Consider the following 22549-nt stretch of genomic DNA (forward strand, 5'->3'; position numbering starts at 1 on the left):
AGCAAGTGAACCACGCTGCCACTGCATATCTACTATGTGTATTGGGATGTGTCATATTCCCCAATACTTTTGGCAACCGGATCGACGCCAACCTTATACAACTTTTGGATCCTCTCCATGAAGTCGGTGACTATTCTTGGGGCACGACATGCCTAGCATTATTGATGGAAGAGTTGAGAAAGGCGTCGAGGCTAATAACCTGCCAAGTTGCCGGGAACGTGGCTCTATTGCAGGTTTTTTCTTTAACTCTATAACTCACTCTATAGTTATTCGGTAGACAATACATATGATGCATATTCATAACTCCAAAGGACGCATATTCGGTAGGAATTGATCCATCTTATTTTCCGAATGTTGGTTATTCGGTGGCTAGGTACTTAATTTTTTTCCCGATTATATATAATCAGAAATATTCTTTTGATATTAGAACCGAATATACAGGCCAGAAAAACTATAGGTTACTGAACTCCAAATGACGCATATTCGGTAGGACATGATCCATCTAATTTTCCGAATGTTTGTTATTCGGTGGCTAGGTACTTAGTTTTATTTCCGATTATATATAATCGGAAATATGTTTTTGATATTACTACCGAATATACAGGCCAGAAAAACTAGAGGTTACTGAACTCCAAATGACGCATATTCGGTAGGACATGATCCATCTAATTTTCCGAATGTTTGTTATTCGGTGGCTAGGTACTTAGTTTTATTTCCGATTATATATAATCGGAAATATGTGTTTGATATTACTACCGAATATACAGGCCAGAAAAACTATAGGTTACTGAACTTCAAATGACGCATATTCGGTAGGAAATGATCCATATATATTTCCGAATGTTGGGTATTCGGTGGATAGATACTCAGTTATATTTCCGATTATATATAATCGGAAATTATGTTTGGAAATTACTACCGAATATACACAATCTATTTACTAAAACTTGGTTTCTTATGTATATAGGCATGGATCTATGACCACTTCCCTATCTTGTAGTTGGCCGGAGAGAACCCGGGGTGGTTCAAAGGTACTCCTAGAGGAACAAAGTATATATTTGAAGACAACCGTTCTAGGAAAAAGGAGCAGCAGTTGATTCGCATGAGGGAGATTTTGGACCAATTGAAGGCCTCGGACGTATGCTTTGATCCATACAAGGAAGATCGAGTCAGTGGGCATATAAATGTTCGATCGGACTTGTCCCTTTATTTTGGACCATTGTGGCACCCCACAGGATATGTGATGTATAACCCCTCTAGGTATATACAACATCAACCTCTGGAGAAAATGGGGGATTACTACAAATTGGAGTTGGAGTTGTGTTCTTCTAGTGGTGACAATCTCACGATTGTTCACACAGGCCCACCTACTGTTCTTGATAACTGGGATAAGAGGAATGACTTCATTATCGACACTGGTAGACGAACCACCCGAGGTGATGAAAATTCTCCAGACTATATGAGTTGGTATAACAAGATATCACATCCTTTGGTTATCCGTGAAATCAAATCCAACACTACTGCGGCGGGTTCAAGTTATAATTGTATCATCAAAGACAAACCAGCTGGTTATGATAGACTGATGCGTGTTCTTATATTTTTGTTCATTTTATATTATTCCTATAAATCTTAGGTAATTACCGTTTGATGTTATGTCATTACGTATAAAAAACAGGTGAATAGGTTCAAGCGTGTTTCCAAAATGTTAACTGCATGCCTGAAGAGCGGAGATCCCATGCCAGCTGAGAAGATCAAAGAGGCTAGAGATCTAGTTGATAATATGGATAACGAAGATTATGCTGCCCAGTTTGGGGAGAAAGTAACGAAGAGGCATCCGCCCAAGGTGGCAGTATCAAAGACGGGTAAAAGAACTCGAGCTTCATCGAGCGCTGAAGCTACTCCAACTAAAGCTGCTCCAACTGAAGGTGCTCAAACCCGTGGTCGTGCAGGACTGGGAGGTAGTCACGGTCGTAAAGTAAAGAAGAGAAGATAAATGACAATGATTTTTGTTGTACATTCGGAATTTTTTTTGGGTAACTAAGTTAGACAAGTTCAAATGACAATGATTTGTGTGGTATATTCGGAAGTTTTGGTAACTAATTTAACTTCCGATTATTTCAAAGACAAAATTTGAAAAGTATAAGTTTTTCCAAATTCTGATTTTTGGGCCATCGTACATTCGGAACTTTACAAAAATATTATCCTCCGAATATTACAAGTTCAAAACAAACCACGCCATGGCTCCAGGTGGTTCCAAGGGCCAATATTGAAGGTTATACAGCCCATATTCGGACGTTTTGGTAACTAATTTAACTTCCGATTATTTCAAAGACAAAATTTTAAAAGTATAAGTTTTTCCAAATTCTGATTTTTGGGCCATCGTACATTCAGAACTTTGCAAAAATATTATCCTCCGAATATTACAAGTTCAAAACAAACAACGCCATGGCTCCAGGTGGTTTCAAGGGCCAATATTGAAGGTTAGACAGCCCATATTCGGAAGTTTTGGTAACTAATTTAACTTCCGATTATTTCAAAGACAAAATTTGAAAAGTATAAGTTTTTCCAAATTCTGATTTTTGGACCATCGTACATTCGGAACTTTACAAAAATATTATCCTCCGAATATTACAAGTTCAAAACAAACCACGCCATGGCTCCAGGTGGTTCCAAAGGCCAATATTGAAGGTTATACAACCTATATTCGGACGTTTTGGTAACTAATTTAACTTCCGATTATTTCAAAGACAAAATTTTAAAAGTATAAGTTTTTCCAAATTCTGATTTTTGGGCCATCGTACATTCGGAACTTTACAAAAATATTATCCTCCGAATATTACAAGTTCAAAACAAACCACGCCATGGCTCCAGGTGGTTCCAAAGGCCAATATTGAAGGTTATACAGCCTATATTCGGACGTTTTGGTAACTAATTTAACTTACGATTATTTCAAAGACAAAATTTTAAAAGTATAAGTTTTTCCAAATTCTGATTTTTGGGCCATCGTACATTCGGAACTTTACAAAAATATTATCCTCCGAATATTACAAGTTCAAAACAAACCACGCCATGCCTCCAGGTGGTTCCAAGGGCCAATATTGAAGGTTAGACAACCCATATTCGGAAGTTTTGGTAACTAATTTAACTTCCGATTATTTCAAAGACAAAATTTGAAAAGTATAAGTTTTTCCAAATTCTGATTTTTGGGCCATCGTACATTCGGAACTTTACAAAAATATTATCCTCCGAATATTACAAGTTCAAAACAAACCACGCCATGGCTCCAGGTGGTTCCAAGGGCCAATATTGAAGGTTATACAGCCCATATTCGGACGTTTTGGTAACTAATTTAACTTCCGATTATTTCAAAGACAAAATTTGAAAAGTATAAGTTTTTCCAAATTCTGATTTTTGGGCCATCGTACATTCGGAACTTTACAAAAATATTATCCTCCAAATATTACAAGTTCAAAACAAACCACGCCATGGCTCCAGGTGGTTCCAAGGGCCAATATTGAAGGTTAGACAACCCATATTCGGACGTTTTGGTAACTAATTTAACTTCCGATTATTTCAAAGATAAAATTTGAAAAGTATAAGTTTTTCCAAATTCTGATTTTTGGGCCACCGTACATTCGGAACTTTACAAAAATATTATCCTCTGAATATTACAAGTTCAAAACAAACCACGCCATGGCTCCAGGTGGTTCCAAGGGCCAATATTGAAGGTTAGACAGCCCATATTCCGAAGTTTTGGTAACTAATTTAACTTCCGATTATTTCAAAGGCAAAATTTGAAAAGTATAAGTTTTTCCAAATTCTGATTTTTGGGCCATCGTACATTCGTAACTTTACAAAAATATTATCCTCCGAATATTACAAGTTCAAAAAAAACCACGCCATGGCTCCAGGTGGTTCCAAGGGCCAATATTGAAGGTTAGACATCCCATATTCGGACGTTTTGGTAACTAATTTAACTTCCGATTATTTCAAAGACAAAATTTGAAAAGTATAAGTTTTTCCAAATTCTGATTTTTGGGCCACCGTACATTCGGAACTTTACAAAAATATCATCCTCCGAATATTACAATCGGTAGGTTGTTTAAAAAAATAATCTAACGATTTCGCATAATCGGCTAGTTTTTATATTAATAATACTCCGATTACATCCATTACATAAAGTTCAAACGGCCTTAACCTTACAATTTCGTCAAAAGCACCTAAATCCATACTCCTAATTGACCATAAAAGTATTAAAACAGATCATAACATCCAGTGACCATAGAAATTGTCCCTCTTGATTTTGTAGCATCCTTCATGTTCAAATCGTTTCCCGTAGAGGTCCACATACCGGCGATCCGCAAGATTTCTCTGAAATTACGAATGAGTAACAAGTTAGTACTAACTTTTGTTAATGTGAGTTGGAGTTACAGAGATACTTACTCGTTTTTCATACGTCCACCAAGGAAAAGCGTTCCTAACAAACCGTTCCTCATCTTCAAGTTTGCCAATCTCCTTATCGAGCGCATTCTTTCTCATCTTAATGTCATTGGATGATCTTCGAATTAGATTACCATCTAAGGCCTAAAATACCATTAAGATACGGTTCCATATCTGCTCTTCGGATTCCGATTTGTGGAGCTTGTGAACACGATCATGAGCAGTTACCACAACCCACGCTCTATAAATAGCACAATCTTCTTCTTCGGCAAAAGCAATATCCATGTTTTTTGTTATGAAAATTAAAACTGAAGAGAGGAAAGAGTTTGGTGCAATTGGGGTGATAGATATGAGTTTCTTCATATAGGTTTAGGGTCCAACGGTTCTTTTTGTTTTTACCAAAAACTCCAACGGCTAATTTGACGAAAGTTGAATGTGGAGAAACCAATAATCGATAGGTATTGTATTTAGCATATCTACCGATTATGGTAGCTTTCAAAATTTGAATTTGGTGCAACTTATAATCGGTAGGTTTTGTAATATATTTAACTCCCGATTAACGCTGCATCCAAAACACGAACCAAGTGGTTATGGCTGGCTGTGTACACTCAAAACATATGGAATATGGCAAGGGTTCGATCTGTGGCTCCTTATAATCGGTAGGTTGTTGAGTTGTATTCCCTTCCGATTATAGAAGCCTTCACCTTCTTCTCTATAACTCTAACAACTCAAAAATGAAAAAGAAATGGAAAAAATGAAACACAAATCATTCTAATACTACACCGACTACAATCGGAAGTCTGGGAAATATTTTGGATTCCGATTGCAATCGGAGGATAACAATGTTATCATATCCTCCGAATATATAAGGGTAATTTCGCCATTACGAATTACGCGAGATAAGGGCTTGCTACATTTTCCCTTTGGGTGACCTTTTTTGTTTTATTGTTGGCCCCTAAATCCTTTCGTGTGGCCCCTAAAAACGCCAGGATATAAAATGTGTAGGTTATATATTATTTTTTTAATAAGAAAGGAATTTCCATTAATAATTTAAAGGACTACATCAATTTTTTCAGAAATTAGAGAGGATAACCACTGCGGTAAATTCTCTGACCAAAAAACGATACTATTGCTTAGCTTTGCATCTTTTGCTAAGAGATCCCTACCTCATTTGTTTTCCTTGGGACATAACAACATTCCCATTTATTAAAAATTTTAAGAAGTTCTTGACAATCGCAAATTATAATATTAGTTGTCCATTTAACTGAGCCATGTTTTCCATTAATAGCGTTCACTACATTAACACAGGTGTAGGTTCTATAAGAAATCATTTATATTGATTTTATTTTTCAAAATTAGTGATAAAAAATCAAGGTGACCAAACTTGTGATACAAAAACCCCACTCAAATGTTAGGAACCATTAAAACTCCATCTTAAACAAAATCAATAAAAAAAACCCCATCAAAATTGATACAAAAACTCAATTTTCAAATTTTGGTTTCATCAAATTTTACATTGGTTTCATCATTTTTTTTTGATGAAACCAAATTGGTTTCGTCAAATTTTTTAGGGTTTTTGTGTTAATTTTGTTTTGATGGGGTTTTTGTGTTACTTTTGTTTTGATGGGTCTTTTGTGGATGGATAGTGACACCTTTGGGGTTATAACTCGCGGACCGTTTATTTTTTCATTATAAATTTGAACTAACACAAATCCATTGGGTTATCCGCACCCAATCCGTTCATCCGTACATCCATTGGATGTTGGATTGGATGCGGATACCAAATTTAAAATATATAGTGGATTGGATGCGGATGAGATAAAAACCAGTCCATACCGGTCCATGTCCACCCCTAGGTGAAATTGTGTGATATAGCTATGCCAAGAGGAAAAATGGCCCTTGGCTACCTCGGGAGAGTTTTCGCGTAAATAGCTCTTTTGTAAAAATTCAATAGTGCGATTATATTTGAACTTGATGGGAGACGTGTGTGGGGGTGGGACTTGGGTTGGTTGTGCGGGTTAAAAGGTTTGGCCGAGGCAGACCCGAGCTAGGAATTTTTTGCCCAGATTTTCCATTGAACCCGTGGAACCCATGGAGGTATTGCCCAAGTCCGCCCAAGTTATGTTCCTCGGGTTCTTCGGGTTGGCCCAAGTTTCGCTAAACATACGAGTTTGTTAATATATTGATTGCTCCATTTATCTCAAATTTCCAAATAACTGAAGATTATTTACAATAGTATAAGTTGTTTTCATATTGAATGATTAATGAGATAAATGTAATTTATATTATCATTGTTAGATTTGAACATAATATCGAAAGGAACTCTAAATAGACAATAATACCAATTATAAAAATAATTTTATATGATTATATCGCTGTTTTTCAGGTTGGGCGGGATGTTTGGGTTAAAAATATTTGTGTCCATGTTTGTCCAAATTTTACTCGGGTTTATAAATCCATGCCCAAACTTGCCCAAAATCTTGAAATATGTTGCCCATGTCCACCCAACGTTCTGGTTGGGCACGGGTTGGGTGGGTTAACCCAACCCAAGTCGTGTGGTTCCAAATGTAAAAAGTCAAATAAATAAAATAATTTTAGGCGGGAAGTGTGTTTCCCGCGCCAAGTCATGGCTTACCATCACCACACACATATTGTAGTTTGCTAAGCCTTCCCATCACCACTGATGTGCAGTTAGCTAAGCCATGGATGATGGGAACTCTATTCTGCTGGTAAACCATAACTGTATCTCTGAAATTCAACTAGAACAAACTAAGAAAATATGCTAATAGTCGCAAGATCAATAGGACTAGGGAATTCCCAACCAACTCCTAAGGCTAGAATTTCAGAAGCTTCCTTGAGCAAAGGGTTCATTTTTTCTACTCTTGGCTTAGCTGCATCTCTGAAATTCAACTAAATCAAGCATCAGTACTAGGGAAAAGATACCACTTAACATGTTTGGTATCTTCACCATCTCTAAGGATACTAAAAACCATATCTAACCAAATCACCCCCTTGAGGAAAAAAAAAAAAAAGACATGATAGTGGTTAAGATAGAATTGGTAAAAGTGAAGTCAATCTTTCCTGACTTTCAAGTTCTAACCCCAAATACCCATCCGAATCAATAATTACAGTGCCTGCTGCATATAGCCGATATATATAGGCATGTAAAATTACTGTCATGCGTTAGCCCCAGAAGCTGATACAAAAGACTGGTTATGCAACAACTGAGATATACTCTCTATCTAGTAGTTTCTATATTTCGCTTGATTCTAACTAGGATATGTAATGTACTATTACTATCAACAAAAGTCACCAGGGATCAACAAAGACTTCTGATTTGCTCCTCCTAACCACATGTTAGGACATTTTACATGCAAATTGGCTGAAGAAGAATCTCTTCCCTGCACCCTTGAGGTTAGCCACGGACCAGCCCTCACCTTCTTTGTAACACTCCACCTGAAATTCATTGATACGACAGAGTAAAGATTTCAGTGGGAGAACATACGTCTGGGATTGCTGAGGGAAAAAATAGAACAAGCAAAAGACGATTGTTCAAGAAAAATAATCAATACCGTTTCTGTCAATATTTTGCCATCTTTCAGCCCTGAAATAACAAAGATTGAGTCTCCAAAGACTGCTGCAGTTGCATATCCTCTAGCTTCCTTCATTTCATCACGTGCTATCCATGAGTTGTTACGAGGATCAAATTCCTCAACGCTTGAAACCATGTTCGCTCCATTATATCCTCCTAATGCGTATCTGCAGAGGAAGTTAGGCAAATGAATAAACAAATACAGACGAATTACCAACTTGCAAAAGAAGATAATTCACTTACATTTTCTCATTCATAGCGACTAAGGAGTGACATCCTCTTCGAGTGTTCATACTTGGGATGCTGGACCAAGAAACTACTTCTCTCGGATCAAATCGTTGAGCTAAACTGTTATACACAATAATGTCAGTAAAACAAAATATGAGAAAGTTCAGCGACCACTATGAACTGCTATTCCATGTAACATGCAATTGAGTTGCCAATGGTGCGGCAACATCTTTCCTATCTTAAAATTAATAGATATCAACTTCAAGTTGCAAGTATTACAAAGCATGGTATTTCACAATGATCTCACTGAGTTATCCATCTAGGTATACGATGTAACCATGAGGTTTTTGTATATTATATTCAACCTTCCGAGTACCCAAGAACCAGTTTTCCTTGATAGTACAATGAAGTGGTTACTTACTTCAAGTAGACTTCTCCATCATAACCCCCAGCAGCATAAATTGCCCCATTGAGCTCAGCAACAACACTAGAAAATCTCTGCAAGAAAACAAACATTAATCCCGTTCAGTATAATCAATCTTTAGGGGAACCAATCAAGATACAGACTGATTCGACCAACAAGTATATTCAAATTGCAGAGATTCACAAAGAAGTCTTGCGCTTTTTACAAGTATATTCAAACCTTTCACAACCAGCATCTATGGGTCATAGCACTGGTGTTCCTGGATATTACAATGGGTAGTGATTGGGACTTGACCTTTCACCCGATCCAGTACCACCAAAAAGTATAGCATAAACAAAGTCTCCAGAAGGAACAGATGCACAAGCAGACTCATAAAGTGGATAAAAACAAAAGGATAATTATCAAACCCTGAACTTAGCAATTTCAGCACTAGTAGACCAAGGTACTAGCCGTTGCACCAGTCAGAGAGAAAATTCAGCTATAGTCTTGAAAGATCTAGAGATTAGACTCCTAAATGACCATGAAAACATCATGTATGGTCACGTGATTGAGACCATGAACGACTCTAGAAAGTAAACATTCCTAAACAGCAATCTTACGGAGAGGACAATTTCTTTCGGCATGAAAGAAAGGGGTTGCCTGTAGTAGTGTATTGCAAGTGGTGGAAGTACTTCTGGTCCAAAGAGAAAGTCTTCTGTTATTAGTTGATCAATGGATAAAGAATTTGAAGATAGGTCTAGGCAAGCTAAGTCTTCATCATCTGAAGCTGTATGTACGCCCACCATTCCTAGTACATAGAAGATACCAATGATGATAAAAAAGGCTGCAGCAGCTGTCTGCTCAGCAAACAAGAAAGACCTAGAGTTGAATAAGACACATGCTAGCTCACAGAGCATCAACATAGTTCAGCTTCACGCCAGGTCGATATTCTCAAAGAGACTTCCATGTATCACGTGTTATTACATTACATAAACTGAAGCAAAGAAAATACCTTTTGTAGCATGGACTGAGTAGGGATCCACCTCCCTAAGGCAGGGTCAAACATTTCTACATCTGAAAAACAGCTGACTCCGTCTCCACCACCAATTGCATAAACTTTATTACCTAAAGTTACCCCAGATAAGCATCCCTTTTTGCGTGCTAATGAAGGACGTGAGGTCCACTCATTTCTTTGTGGATTGTAAGATTCAACTGAAGATAAGAAAAAATAAAAATAAAGTATGTAGTCGCAGGAAATCCTACACTACACCCCTCACAAGATTTCAATAATATTCAACTCATTTTATATTAACAATTTTAATTTTATTGATGAATCTTTGAACAATCTTATAAAAAAAGATAAAGGAATCAAAAATAACCATTGCTCTAGATTTTCTCTCTCCTATTTACTTGCTTCTCACTCAGAAAAGATCTCCCCCTTTCCTTTACAACTGAGCGGCTATTTATAGGGAATTGCATAGTGGATGACAGCTAATATGTCCTTTATTTTCGGATATGACTTGCGACATTCTCGCGACCTTACAAATGTTAATCTCGCAAACTCTCTAATTTTCGCAAGACCATCACATTTTTCTCATGATTTAGCTGACGTTGTTTATTATTTCATTTCTGAAGTTATTCTGCGACGCTGCCGTGTTGTGTTGTTAATAATTTCGCTGAGGCATTATTGCTGCGAGATTCTGATCATACATCTTGCCTCTTCTCATATCGTCTTTGCGAAGTAGAGAATGATGTGAGAAATGCCGCAGCAGTTCATCTCTTCATATTATGCATTTATCACACGTATTCTTTCTTCCATCTATTTCTTGACACGTCTTCTGTAACCGCTGCTTTTCAACCTCTCACGTCTTTTCACATTAATGGTGTTTATTTCTTCGAGTAAAAAATCTTCTTATATATTCTTCTTACTCTTCTTTCCATTTTATTTTTAATTTCTCTTCTCTTTTTATTCTCTCATCTCTGCAACTCTATTGTTCTTCCGTAAGTTCTCCTACTATAATTCTTCCATCTTCAATCTTCTTACTTTTTATCCATTCCCATACTTTATATTCAGATATGCCTCCAAGTGGCCATAAACATGAGAAAAATTTAAAAGACGTCCAAAAAGATCTTGCTGAGAAAGGTTTCACACTTTCTATCATTCCTCGTGAAAGTGTCAAGTCAATTCTTTCTATCAAACTTTTCTCTGATCAACATTGTGATGATCAATCAATCATAATTTCGCTAGGTCAAATTCTCGCAGGTCTCCCCATTCCTCTTTATAACCCAGATATTCCACTGTTCAATGAAATTCTCGCTCACTCGGAATTTTCGCGAGCTATCTTCCAATTGAGTGGGGATTGCATCCGTCTGATGCCGGAGTTCGCTAACCGTGGTGCTGGTAAAGGATCTCTTTATTCCAAAGAACTTGGGGATCCTAAATTCGCAGACTTGGAGATAATCGCTGAAAAATATACAGTAGCGACTTTCTTTGAAAATTATGAATTGATCTCCATGAAGAAAGAGAATACTCGCTGGGGTATTCGCTTGAAAAGGAAAGATAACATTGATGAAGCTAAAATACTCATGCAAGACATTGATTGGAACTCTGGTAAGAACACAACTCCTCGCCAATCCAAAGATGATAAATGGTGTGTTTTTCCCTTGATGCTGAAAGGACCTTATATTGCTGGGTCAAATGTTCTTCCTGAGAATCTCGCTTCGTATCAACCTTGGGTATTCTCTTGGCCCGAGAAGGAGAAAGAGGTATGTCTCTTCTAGTTTCACCCACTTTACATTTCTTTATTTATCTTTATTCTTTTGTTCGCTAATTCTTGCGAAATTCTACAGATCCAGAAACTGAAAGATAACTATCACAGGACTAGGAAGGCTAGTACCTTGTTAGCTCTTCATTCATACACAGATGAGGTAAGAAATATTCTCTTATGATTTTAAACAGTATATTGTTGCCTCTATTTCTTATTTCTATCTGTGTATGAAGATTATTGCTGAAATACAAGAGCCTTCCCATGTTGCGAAGACTGGTGATAAAGGCAAAGGTGCTCTTCGCAGGGAAAAACCAACTGCTCCTCTTTCAAAGAAGATAAAAATCCGTTCTTCCTCTCCTTCAAATATTCCTTCTCATGAAAATTTCGAGAGTGATGACGATGATGAGGATAATGATGACCTTGCTGCAAATGAAGATTCTCCATCTGAATCTTCTATGGCTAAGCTCTCTGGCCTCTTTTCTGATTCTTTGCAAGGAATGGGAGATAGTCAATTCGCTAATACCTGCAAAGCTCTCGCTACAATTTGCGATGTTCCTTTACTGGATGGTGATAATTCTCTTCGCGGAGTTTCTAGATCGATTACTCCCAATTTCCTGCATTCTCTCAATAGTCTGGTATGCTTTCGTCTTTTTACTTCTTCATTACTGTAACTCAAAATCTGTTTCTATTTTAATACTTTTTACATTTTCTCGCAGGCTGGAAAAGCTTCTTTCGCTGTTGCCTCAGATCTGGAGAGGAGACGCGAAATTCTTGAAAAGAAGAATCTTCAATTTCGTGCAAAGAATGAGGAATTGGAAATTGAAGTCAAAGATCTTCGCGAGAAGAACAAACAACTAGAAATTGATTCTTCTTCGTACAATAATAAAATCTCTAGTCTTCAGCAAGCTAATAATCAACTCTATGATATGTTACTTTTCTCCTTTCCCTTCATTCTTTCATCCTGTTATTTTATCTTATTTAATTGATCCTTTTTGCAGACATTTATGGTCTTTCTGATGAAGCTATCACTCTTCGTTCATTTCCTAATGCCTTGGATAATGATACTCTTCTTGAGCGTCTTAATAAGTCTTTAAATAGTTTCTCAAATGATATAATTTCATCTCTTTCTCTGAATGAACTGAGATCCAAACTTCGCCTCTTAGAGATTGACCATAGATCTAGTTTAGGCTTAGCCAATCGATTTAAGCGTCTCTTTCTTAATTCTAAAGAGAAAGTCAATGATCTAAGAACCAAAATTAGCGGTCTCATAGATGATAAGGATCGCATCTCTGATCAAGGTGCTAAGGATCTGGAGAAATTCCAAGAGACCCTTCTTGAAGTTCAACTTGAACGAGATGAAGCTAACAGCAAGAACATCGAGCTATGCGAAAGAGAAAACCAAATTCGTTTTTTGTCTCCTTATAAATAATAAGGATGAATTCGCTTGGGCTGCGAAAATCTTAGACGATGCTAGAAAAGATTTAGGTGTAAATGTTAGTCTCCAAGTTGAGCATACAGCCTTGATTAGAGATATGATTTCTGACAGAGAAGGTTATTAACTGTTTTTCTTCACTAATCTTTTGTTTCTTATGAATTTTCATCAAGTTATTAATTGATTGCTTTTTCCTTGCAGATTCTGAAAATAGATATCGCGAAAGAATTGAGGAACTTGAAGCTGAAAAACAGGGACTCGCAAAGAATCTTTCTTCTCGCAACGATAAGTATTCCAGATTAAAGAATCAAATCAAGATCACAGTTGCGAACTTTAAGAACGATGCTATGCATTTTCGCAATCAAACTATTCAAATTGTTTGTGATGACCATAGTATTCCTCATTCTGATTATCATTGTCTCTTGGAGGAGATCCCAAAAAAATTCCTAGTCTGACTATTTCTGATAGCGAAGCTGATGATGAAGAATCTGATGGTGATGAAGGTTCTGATGGAGATAAAAGTTCTGATGCAGATGAAGAAGGGGACAAGTCTGATGAAGATGATGAAGGATCAACTAAGAAGTAGTCTTTGTTTCTTTCTTTAATCTTCTGTAATACTTGTACATTTATTCCTCCTTTCATCATATTTGCGAATTCTTTTGGTTCTCCATATTCCTTAATATATGAGTTTCTTTCATTTTGACCTGAATTCATTAAAACAATTCTTCCTTGCAATATGGTTAATCAATATAATCATTAATTTTTTAATTTTTGCGTAAATCTATCATGTGGAGACAAATAAAATTTTCTAATTTCATTCATTCCCATACTTGCCTCTGTTATTCGTATCCAAATGAGAGATTTTGCAGATTTTTCTTATTTTGTGCCTCAACTTCGCAGTTGTTTATGTATAATTTCGCAATCATATGCAAAGTGAATTTTGATTCTTTTCAAAATCTCATCCCTGTATGGTCTTATTTTGCCTTCCTAGTTAAAGGTCTTATTATGCCACCTCTTGTCATTGCGACAAAATCGCAGGACGTCCTTGCACTTTCATGCAAAAACCCATTGATCTTGCCTTAACTTTTTTCTTTTGTATTAGGGCCTCTTCAGGAATGTTGCGACAATATAAAAAGCCTAAATATTCTTGCGAAAATAAAGCCCCATTACATTGCCGTCTTGCGACGAAATCGCAGGATGTCTTCGCACTTACTATTATTGCCTCTTCAGGATTGTTGCACAAATATGACAAGACTTAATACCCTTGCGAGTAAAAAGCCTAATAACATTTGCGTCTTAAGACACTTATCAGCTCCCTAATGGAGGGTGCCGCCCTTATCTCCCCCCTGGTTTCCCCTTCAAGGAGGCGTACTTCTACCATACAAGGTTAGCTCCTCTCATCCAGTCCTAACAACAACCAGTTGTTTTCGAAGCCTCTTATCCCTTTTACCTATAGGGTTTATAGTTACGAGACTGCACCCTAAGTGAGGTTTTCTTCGGGACGAGTGCAGTATAAGCCAAGACTTGTCAAGAATGGAAAGGTACGCTCCAGACGCCCCTGTCACTCTTGACTCAACCGTGTACCTCGGCGCCTTGATCATATTCTTCACTCCTTGGGAGAGTCCTTATTACCTTAGTCGCCCAACCTAACTCATATGCTTAAGCTGAGAATCCAAGGTGCCTCCCCCGGATGGGCTTTATTGACCCCAAATCTCTATGACTCGGGTTCCGGTGGCGGTGTATCCTTTCCCTGAGCCATGCAACAGGTACCCCCTTATATGACGTACTTTAGGTCTTACATTTGCCTCTTGCGAAATTTTATTCGCGAACTAGGGTGTACGCCATAAAGGTTCGCCCCTTTCTCTTTTGTCATTGTTTTCTGATTGTCTTTTGTAAAATTCATTGTCTCTGCGAGATTCTTGCACATCATCATATCGTATTTGCATTTCGCAATCTCAATTTTGTCATTCAATCATTCATACATTTCTTATTTTTATTACCTTTGCCATTCTCTGCTTTTTTGTTATTTTCTGCTACTGCTTCCTTGATAGTGGTATGTTCGCCATTTTTTATTCTGAGCTAGCATTAGTTTTGCAACATCTCTTCTTATTTTCGTTCGATTACATCCACCATCAATCTCTCATTTCTTTCTGTATCTTTGATTTTTTGTCGCCAACTTGCTTTCTTATTTGCTCTTCCTTTGCAGGATTCCACCTCAGTTTCGTAACACCTCTTTCCTTCAACCCAATCTCCTTTTATGATTCCTACACCGCTGGGGTGATGGAATTTTATGCACTGATGGAAAGTTGAAGCTACACCTAGAATCCCATGTAACCAAGGTTGACCAATGAATGCATTTTAGGGTGATTCTACGTCAACGACACAGAACAGGATTTCAGAAGATATTCCCTTCAATGGAATTCTCATAGTAATCTCCCCTTTAGGCTTGTTGGCAGTACCATTAAAACCATATATCTTATATGTTGATGGTATAAGATCATCATCTCTTCCTCCCATAGTTTTATAAGTATGATAAAATAAGATGTTCACAGAGCTTCCAGTATCGATTAGAATTCTATAAATTTCCCATGAATCTTCAGCTTCATCATCCTCATCTTCTTTCGGTTTTGGATTAATTTCTAATTTTACCACCAATGGATTGTCATGTACCTCTCCACCTTCGGGGACTTCTTCTGCGGTAAAAGAAATAGCCTGTTTCTGCCATTCCTCTAGTGGCGAGATTTTCGCAATATTCATAATTTCTCTTCCATCATTATCTCTTGCGAACACTCTACTCAAAACATTGTCATGAAAATCTTCAATTGTCTTGTATGAATGTATGATAGAGTGACAGAATAGATTCTTTGCTTTTGCACCAACTTCTATGAAGAATGTTTCCTTCTTTTTCATCGTGTTTACTTTGTGATGCTCTGGTGGTGGTGGTAATGGTTGAGATTGCGGGTGCTCTACCAAAAAGTGGTTTAGTTTTCCTTGATCTATCATTCTTAGAATAATTCTTTTTACATTTCTGCAATCATTTGTAGTATGTCCATGAAAATGATGATAAGAACATAATTCATGACTTCTGTGGTTTGGAGGTGGTTCCGTTCCCATGTTCCATGATGTTGGTATATTCTCCATCAAAATTATAGCTTCCCATATATTCTCCAAACTTGCATTTAGAGGTGGCATCTTGATTTCTTCCCATACCACCTTGTGACCTCCTTGTCCTCTATTATAGTTTTGTCTTTGACCTCCATAAGTTTCTTGAGGCTGATCGAGTCTTTGAATTTTGTTATTTCCACCACGATTGTAGAAATTTCTTTCTCTTTCATAATCCTCTTGATCTCGACTTCCCATAGCCACCAGTTTCTGTTGATTGTTGCCCGTCACCTTTTCTTGTTGTACTTGCGAAATGCTCGCCACTGTGTTTATTAGTTTGGGTAATAAGCTTGCATTTGTTGTTTGTGAACTGGTGTTCGCAATCGGATATGATTCCATTTCATTTTTCCTTTCCTCTAGAGAAATATATTCTTCCTGAAGTTCTCGCAATTCAGTCATTGTGATTGTATTCTTGACTCTGACAATTTGGATATACAATAGGTTGGTTGCAAACATAGCATTGATAAATGATAAGATAAGATATCTCCCATCTACACGGCCAGCCGTTTCGCTACACATAGTCCTCCATCTTTTAGTTAGGTGCTTCAAACTTTCGCCAATCCTTTGTTTTAATCCAAACACATCTTCAATACCAAGTCGCGAAGAATTATTACTTATATATGCCCCCAAGAATGTAGTCTGCAAATGATTGAAGGATGTTATTGTATTCTTTGGTAGACCTTCGAACCATTTTAACGCCTCCCCTGTTAAGTTGGATGCGAAATATTTGCATAATACGACATCATGATTTTCCCATTGCAACATGCACCTCACATAGGTTTTAATGTGTTGAATTGCACAAGTTGTTCCATCAAAAATGCTGGTTAATGCGGGCAAATTGAATTTCGGTGGTATTCCTCCTAGTTGTACTTCCCTTGTAAATGGAGTTTTCGCAGCTTCTTCTATAGCTTCATCTAATTGTCTCCTGCCTACTTCTCCTCTATTATTTTGCATTCGTCTCATTTCTTCCAATTCTTTTAAGATTCTTACACCTGAATTTTGATCCATTGGTCTTTTCAATTTCGCCTCTCTTCTTCTGCGTTCATGTCTTTCTTCTCTCGCGAAATTTTGTATTTCTTCTTCATCATCTTCATCTCGTTTTCTTCTGCGATTATCTTCCTCATCTCTATCTTGAATTTGCATATGATGATGTCTCTCATCTTCCCCTCCATGATTTTTTTCATTTCTTATCAATTCCATTCGCTCTCTTTCAGCCATCCTCTATACTCTATCATACTCTTCATTGATATTACCGTTATTCCGGTTTTGTGTAAGCCTTCTTTCTCGATTGTTGTGATTGTTCTGGCGAATTGTCTCCCGAATCTCTTGTTCTTCCATTTCCGCTCTCAATCTTTCACGTTCGCAAATTAAACGTGCTTGTTCAGCATAATGTCTTTCAATTTCTTCTTCAATCGTTTGTTGATTTCTTTGAGCTTCTATCTCATGTAAAATTCTCCTTCCTTCCTCTCGATTCCCTTCGCCACCTTGATTATTTTGTCCCTGACGTTGTCCATTCTCTTGATTTCTATCATTTTTCCTATCATCAAAAGTTTCATTTTGTGGAACGTAACGATCATCAGTCCTTTCTCTATTTTGGCGATGTTCTTCATTAGGATTTGATATTTCTTGTTGAATATTATTTCCGGCATTAGTTGTGGGTGAGTTTCGCCTCATCTCTCTTCTATTCGATCTTGAATATGATTTTGTAATACTTCTCGATCTTCTACTCTGTAGTCTCATATTTTCCATCCTCAATTCGTGATTTTGCCTTGTTAGATTCGCATGTTCTTCTGCCTCAGCTCTTCTTTCTTCATGTATTCTTCGTCTCAACGTTTCTAACACTCCAATTTCCTCATCTCCATGAATTATTCCTTCATCTGCTTCTTGATTTCTCTCTACCTGTTTATGATTTCTGGTTTGCTGTTCTTCTTCTACTTCTTCTGCTGAATTTGATTGCCAAGTGTGTATACTCACCCTATCATAATCTGTATTCCTTCCTTGTATTAGTGTTTCTTGAACTGGTGGTTGAATTTGATTTTCTCCATTATTTCTCATTCTATTAGATTCTCCCATTTCACTTCTTTCCCTTCCAGCAATTCTCTTGCTTCTTCTAACAGTAGTTGGTTGTTCTGATGTATTTCTTCTTCTAGCCATTTCTTCAATATTAATGAATTGCAAGAGATTATGTAAAATTCTTAGTCAATCACCCCAAATCTTCACAAATCTCAATATTAATCTTCAATTTTTTCTAGAATAATCTTCAATCTTCAATCGTCCATGTTTCTAGCGCCATTATGTAGTTGCAGGAAATCCTACACTACACCCCTCACAAGATTTCAATAATATTCAACTCATTTTAGATTAACAATCTTAATTTTATTGATGAATCTTTGAACAATCTTACAAGAAAAGATAAAGGAATCAAGAATAACCACTGCTCTAGATTTTCTCTCTCCTATTTACTTGCTTCTCACTCAGAAAAGATCTCCCCCTTTCCTTTACAACTGAGCGGCTATTTATAGGGAATGACATAGTGGATGACAGCTAATATGTCCTTTATTTTCGGATATGGCTTGCGACATTCTCGCGACCTTACAAATGTTAATCTCGCAAACTCTCTAATTTTCGCAACACCATCACATTTTTCTCATTATTTAGCTGACGTCGTTTATTATTTCGTTTCTGAAGTTATTCTGCGACGCTGCCGTGTTGTGTTGTTAATAATTTCGCTGAGACATTATTGTTGCGAGATTCTAATCCTACAAAGTCAGTCCCAAGAAAAGTGGAGAATTGAATCTAAGGAGGTGAATAGGTGATGGAACAAGTTGAGGTAAACGATATGTATAATACCTGTATTGCACCACATAGTACCATCCCCACCACCAATTATGTAAATGTCACCACAGAGGGCAGCAGATGCGGCATGTGAACAGGCTAAGTTTGTTGGTCCTAGACGTTTCTTGGTGTCACTAATAGGTGAATAACAGTCCACGTTTGACAACCAAGTAGTGCCATCGTATCCACCAAACAAGAATACTAGCTTATTGTTTCCAAGGAACCCCTCCATGTCCATGGTATCACCGGAACATGTCTCTAGACTCTCTACATATGCAGTGGAAGGAATCAACTGAGACTTATCAGCAGACTAGACTCTCTACACTTGCAGTGAAAGGAATCAGCTGAGACTCCAGTTCTTTGACACGCTCTATCAACTTTTGAACGTGAACCTCTGCCTTGGTCTGAAAAGTCAAGGCAAAAATTTCTTAGTTTTATGCAGACACGTTTAGAGAAATATACCGGACTTCTCATATACCGAAACAAATGCATAATCCACAGAAGTAATACAAGTTAATAGTACCAGTTTCATCTCAAATAGACTAGTCTTTTGAAGTTGTTGAACCTTAACCTCTTCAACTTCTTGCCTCAACTACCTAAACAAAAGATATGAAGTTAACAGGAATCAGAATAAGATAGGAATGAGAAATATACATAAACAATAAACTCAAAACGAAGTGCTTAATGAACTAATGACTTATTTACCTGATCTACAATGGACTGAACATCTAAAGAGGTAGGTGAGGAAAAGCGAGTATCAGAAGAATTGGTTGAGACCACTTCATGCTTCTCTGAATTTACAAGCGGTGCCTCTGGCTCACAATTGAAGTCCGCGGGGCTAGCATTCAAATCACACGACACACCAACATTTTCTTCATCACAATACTATCTGAAACTGTCTCCGATGATTTAACTTTCTTACCAAGGTTAGAAGCCCATTTTTGCTTATCTGCATTTTGAGGATACACAGAGACAGCTATGGCCAAGGATTCAAACAATGAGATTAACTGACCAGTCTGAGCATGGTCGAGCTCAAACCAAAAATAATCTTCAGCGTAATAGTTATCTATGACAATTGGTTTGTACCGGTTTTCAGACAGTGGCATGCATTGCTTTCGGATGCATATGCGGACCTGAGAAAAATAATTACGAACTTAGAAATCCTACTGTTGACCCATGAAAAAACAGATTCTAGGCATTACGTAGAAACAGCAGAATAAATGTACCTGTGCAGGATTTTGAGTTCCGTCTTAACCATCTTCAGTCCATCCATATGGGTTGATATTCATTTCTCCATTGCTTGCAGCTTCATATATTCCATGTATTTTTCGATTAGAGTAATTGAACAAGAAGAGTGGCAAGCCCGGTTTGACGTTCTTTACGTATACCATGTGGGAAGATGGTAATCCTGTTATTACAAAAGATCTCATCAAAGTTAATCACAGGAGTCTGCAAACTTCTCGAAACATATAAATAGGTGCAAAACAACAGCCAAAAGACCCCAAGGTGGACAGGTTAGGTAGATAAACTAACCAAATATCTGGTTGGAGAGACACTCCTTCATGGTATGTCTTGTACATCCAAATATGACACCTCCAAGATCATTAGTCCCTAAATTCCTTGCAGTTAATACTTGGATTCCGCACAACTGTTTCCTGCAAGGGGATAGTCTCTTTCTTCCTCCCCTCTATCATTCTTTCTTTACTGACATTATCACATGAAAATATATACAAATTAGCAATCATAATAACCTTTCACATCGGAGTAAAGATAATGGCGAAATGACACTCGACAAGAAAAATACCCACAATGCAGAATAGAACTCATACAGGATAGAACCAGCATTAAGCAAATTGGAAGGATGGGACAAGGATTACACAAGAAACCAAATTTTTTATCCGTTCGTTCGTGGATGCAAGTTAAAGAACAAAATAGCGGATACACGAAATCTAACGCAAACCCTCAGTGAAAATTACATACACGAAATCTGACACAAACCCACGGTGAAAGTACACAAATGCGTTATATAAAAACTAACAATCATAACCCATTGACCATTATGCACAACATCAAGTCTCAAAAAATCAGAAAGCTTCAATAACTGTTAACAAAGTACAAGTTCTGACAAAATGTTAAAAATTCAACAAGAAATTCTCACAAAAGAAAAATGCTACTCGTACCTGACAACGCAAGTGTTAGGCAAACAAAAGAATGAGACTGTACAAGCAAGCCCGATTCCTCGTTACCTGAGTGCATAAGTTCTCATCCTTTTTCTAAATGACAGATGTAAAACCAGTGCAAACAGGTACGAATAGCACGTTTGTAACACCAAAAAGAACACACAAACACAAAATCATAACTTACACACAGCATTCGGTATCCAAAAATTACCAACATAAACAATCACAACTTCTCTTTTGCCAGAGCAACAAATCTTGACAAAGAAGTAAAGTTTCCAGCAAAAAGAGATTAGTTGTACATATTTCCTTATTAGTTAGCCTATTTTAGGATATGAAATATGTTCAGGATCATTGTAATCTTAGCTGTATAAATACTGTAACAAAGCCATTCATTGTACATGTATCTCCTATATATCGCTTCGATATAGCCTCAAACCCTTTTAATCAGATTCAATAATGGGTGTTTGTAGCGATAGCAATACAAGTTTGTTGTTGTTGCTGCTATTGTTGTCAGTTCTGGTTTCCAAATCTTCATCTGAGAAGACCAGAGTGCAAATAAAGAATGATATTGAAGGTTATGAAGTTGCATTGGACATGCACTGCATGTCGAACGATGACGATCTAGATCATCGGTTGCTCCATCAAGGTGACGAGTGGTATTGGGAATTTAAACCATCTTTTATTCATACACACTTTTGGTGTGAGTTTCGTTGGTATGATAATTGGGATTATAATTGGAAATATGGCACTTTTGTCGTTTATGATAGAAAACCATTCCACGATGAATACTATAACCTCTGTGGTGACGATTGCTTGTACTATGCTCGTCGAGATGGATTTTATGTGTACCATAGCGTCAGTGACGGAGATGACTGGGAGAAAAGAGGTGAATGGCATATTGAATGAATAAGAAGAACGTGTTCTTTTAATCCTGGAAAATAAAAAGAAGAGAAGATTATTTCCCATTGTGTCAGCGTAGTGGACCTTGTGCTCATTTAAATGTTTTCTTCTAGCTTGGTAGCTTTTCTAGCGAGTTTTAATGAAACAAGTGATTGGTAGGAACTTAATTCTTTGAAGGAATTAGATTAGATTAGCTTTTTTTTTTTTTTTTTTTTTTTTTTTTTGAAGGAACAGATTACTCTTAGGGCAGTTCCAATGGTATTCAATAAATCAAAAAAATTAATCACCTAGGCAACTGAATGCGTTTTTGAACAATGGTAAAACTTACTTTGCGAGGCATCGTCAGCGGCACGCTCGAAATATGGACTCCCATTACTTCATTAATAGTTTATGATCATTTAATAAAGCAGGGCCGGCCCTGGGATTTCGATGCCCCGAAGCTAATCAATAAAATGATGCCCCTATGCAAGCTATGATTATGTGCGTCATCGACATTTACATTAACATTACTTTTATTCATTGCATTGGCTTCACTATTGTCGTATATTTCACTATGCACCTCGACCGTTTGTCAGACAATCAAACTCAACAATCTTTGGTAGCACAAAC

At 37.2% G+C, this 22549-nt stretch overlaps 1 protein-coding gene and 1 pseudogene across 1 annotated transcript; one reads left to right on the top strand and one right to left on the bottom strand.

Moving 5' to 3' along the window:
* Positions 1-7797: 7797 nt before the first annotated feature.
* On the bottom strand, positions 7798-21126 carry LOC113293908 (annotated as a pseudogene).
* A 370-nt stretch (positions 21127-21496) lies between these two features.
* On the top strand, positions 21497-21946 carry LOC113293978 (S-protein homolog 29-like). Its single transcript, XM_026542438.1, has one exon. It carries the CDS (start codon positions 21497-21499, stop codon positions 21944-21946), a length of 450 nt encoding a protein of 149 aa, XP_026398223.1.
* The last annotated feature ends 603 nt before the right edge of the window (positions 21947-22549 follow it).

Source organism: Papaver somniferum, chromosome 1, assembly GCF_003573695.1.
Source record: "Papaver somniferum cultivar HN1 chromosome 1, ASM357369v1, whole genome shotgun sequence".
Taxonomy (NCBI): domain Eukaryota; kingdom Viridiplantae; phylum Streptophyta; class Magnoliopsida; order Ranunculales; family Papaveraceae; genus Papaver; species Papaver somniferum.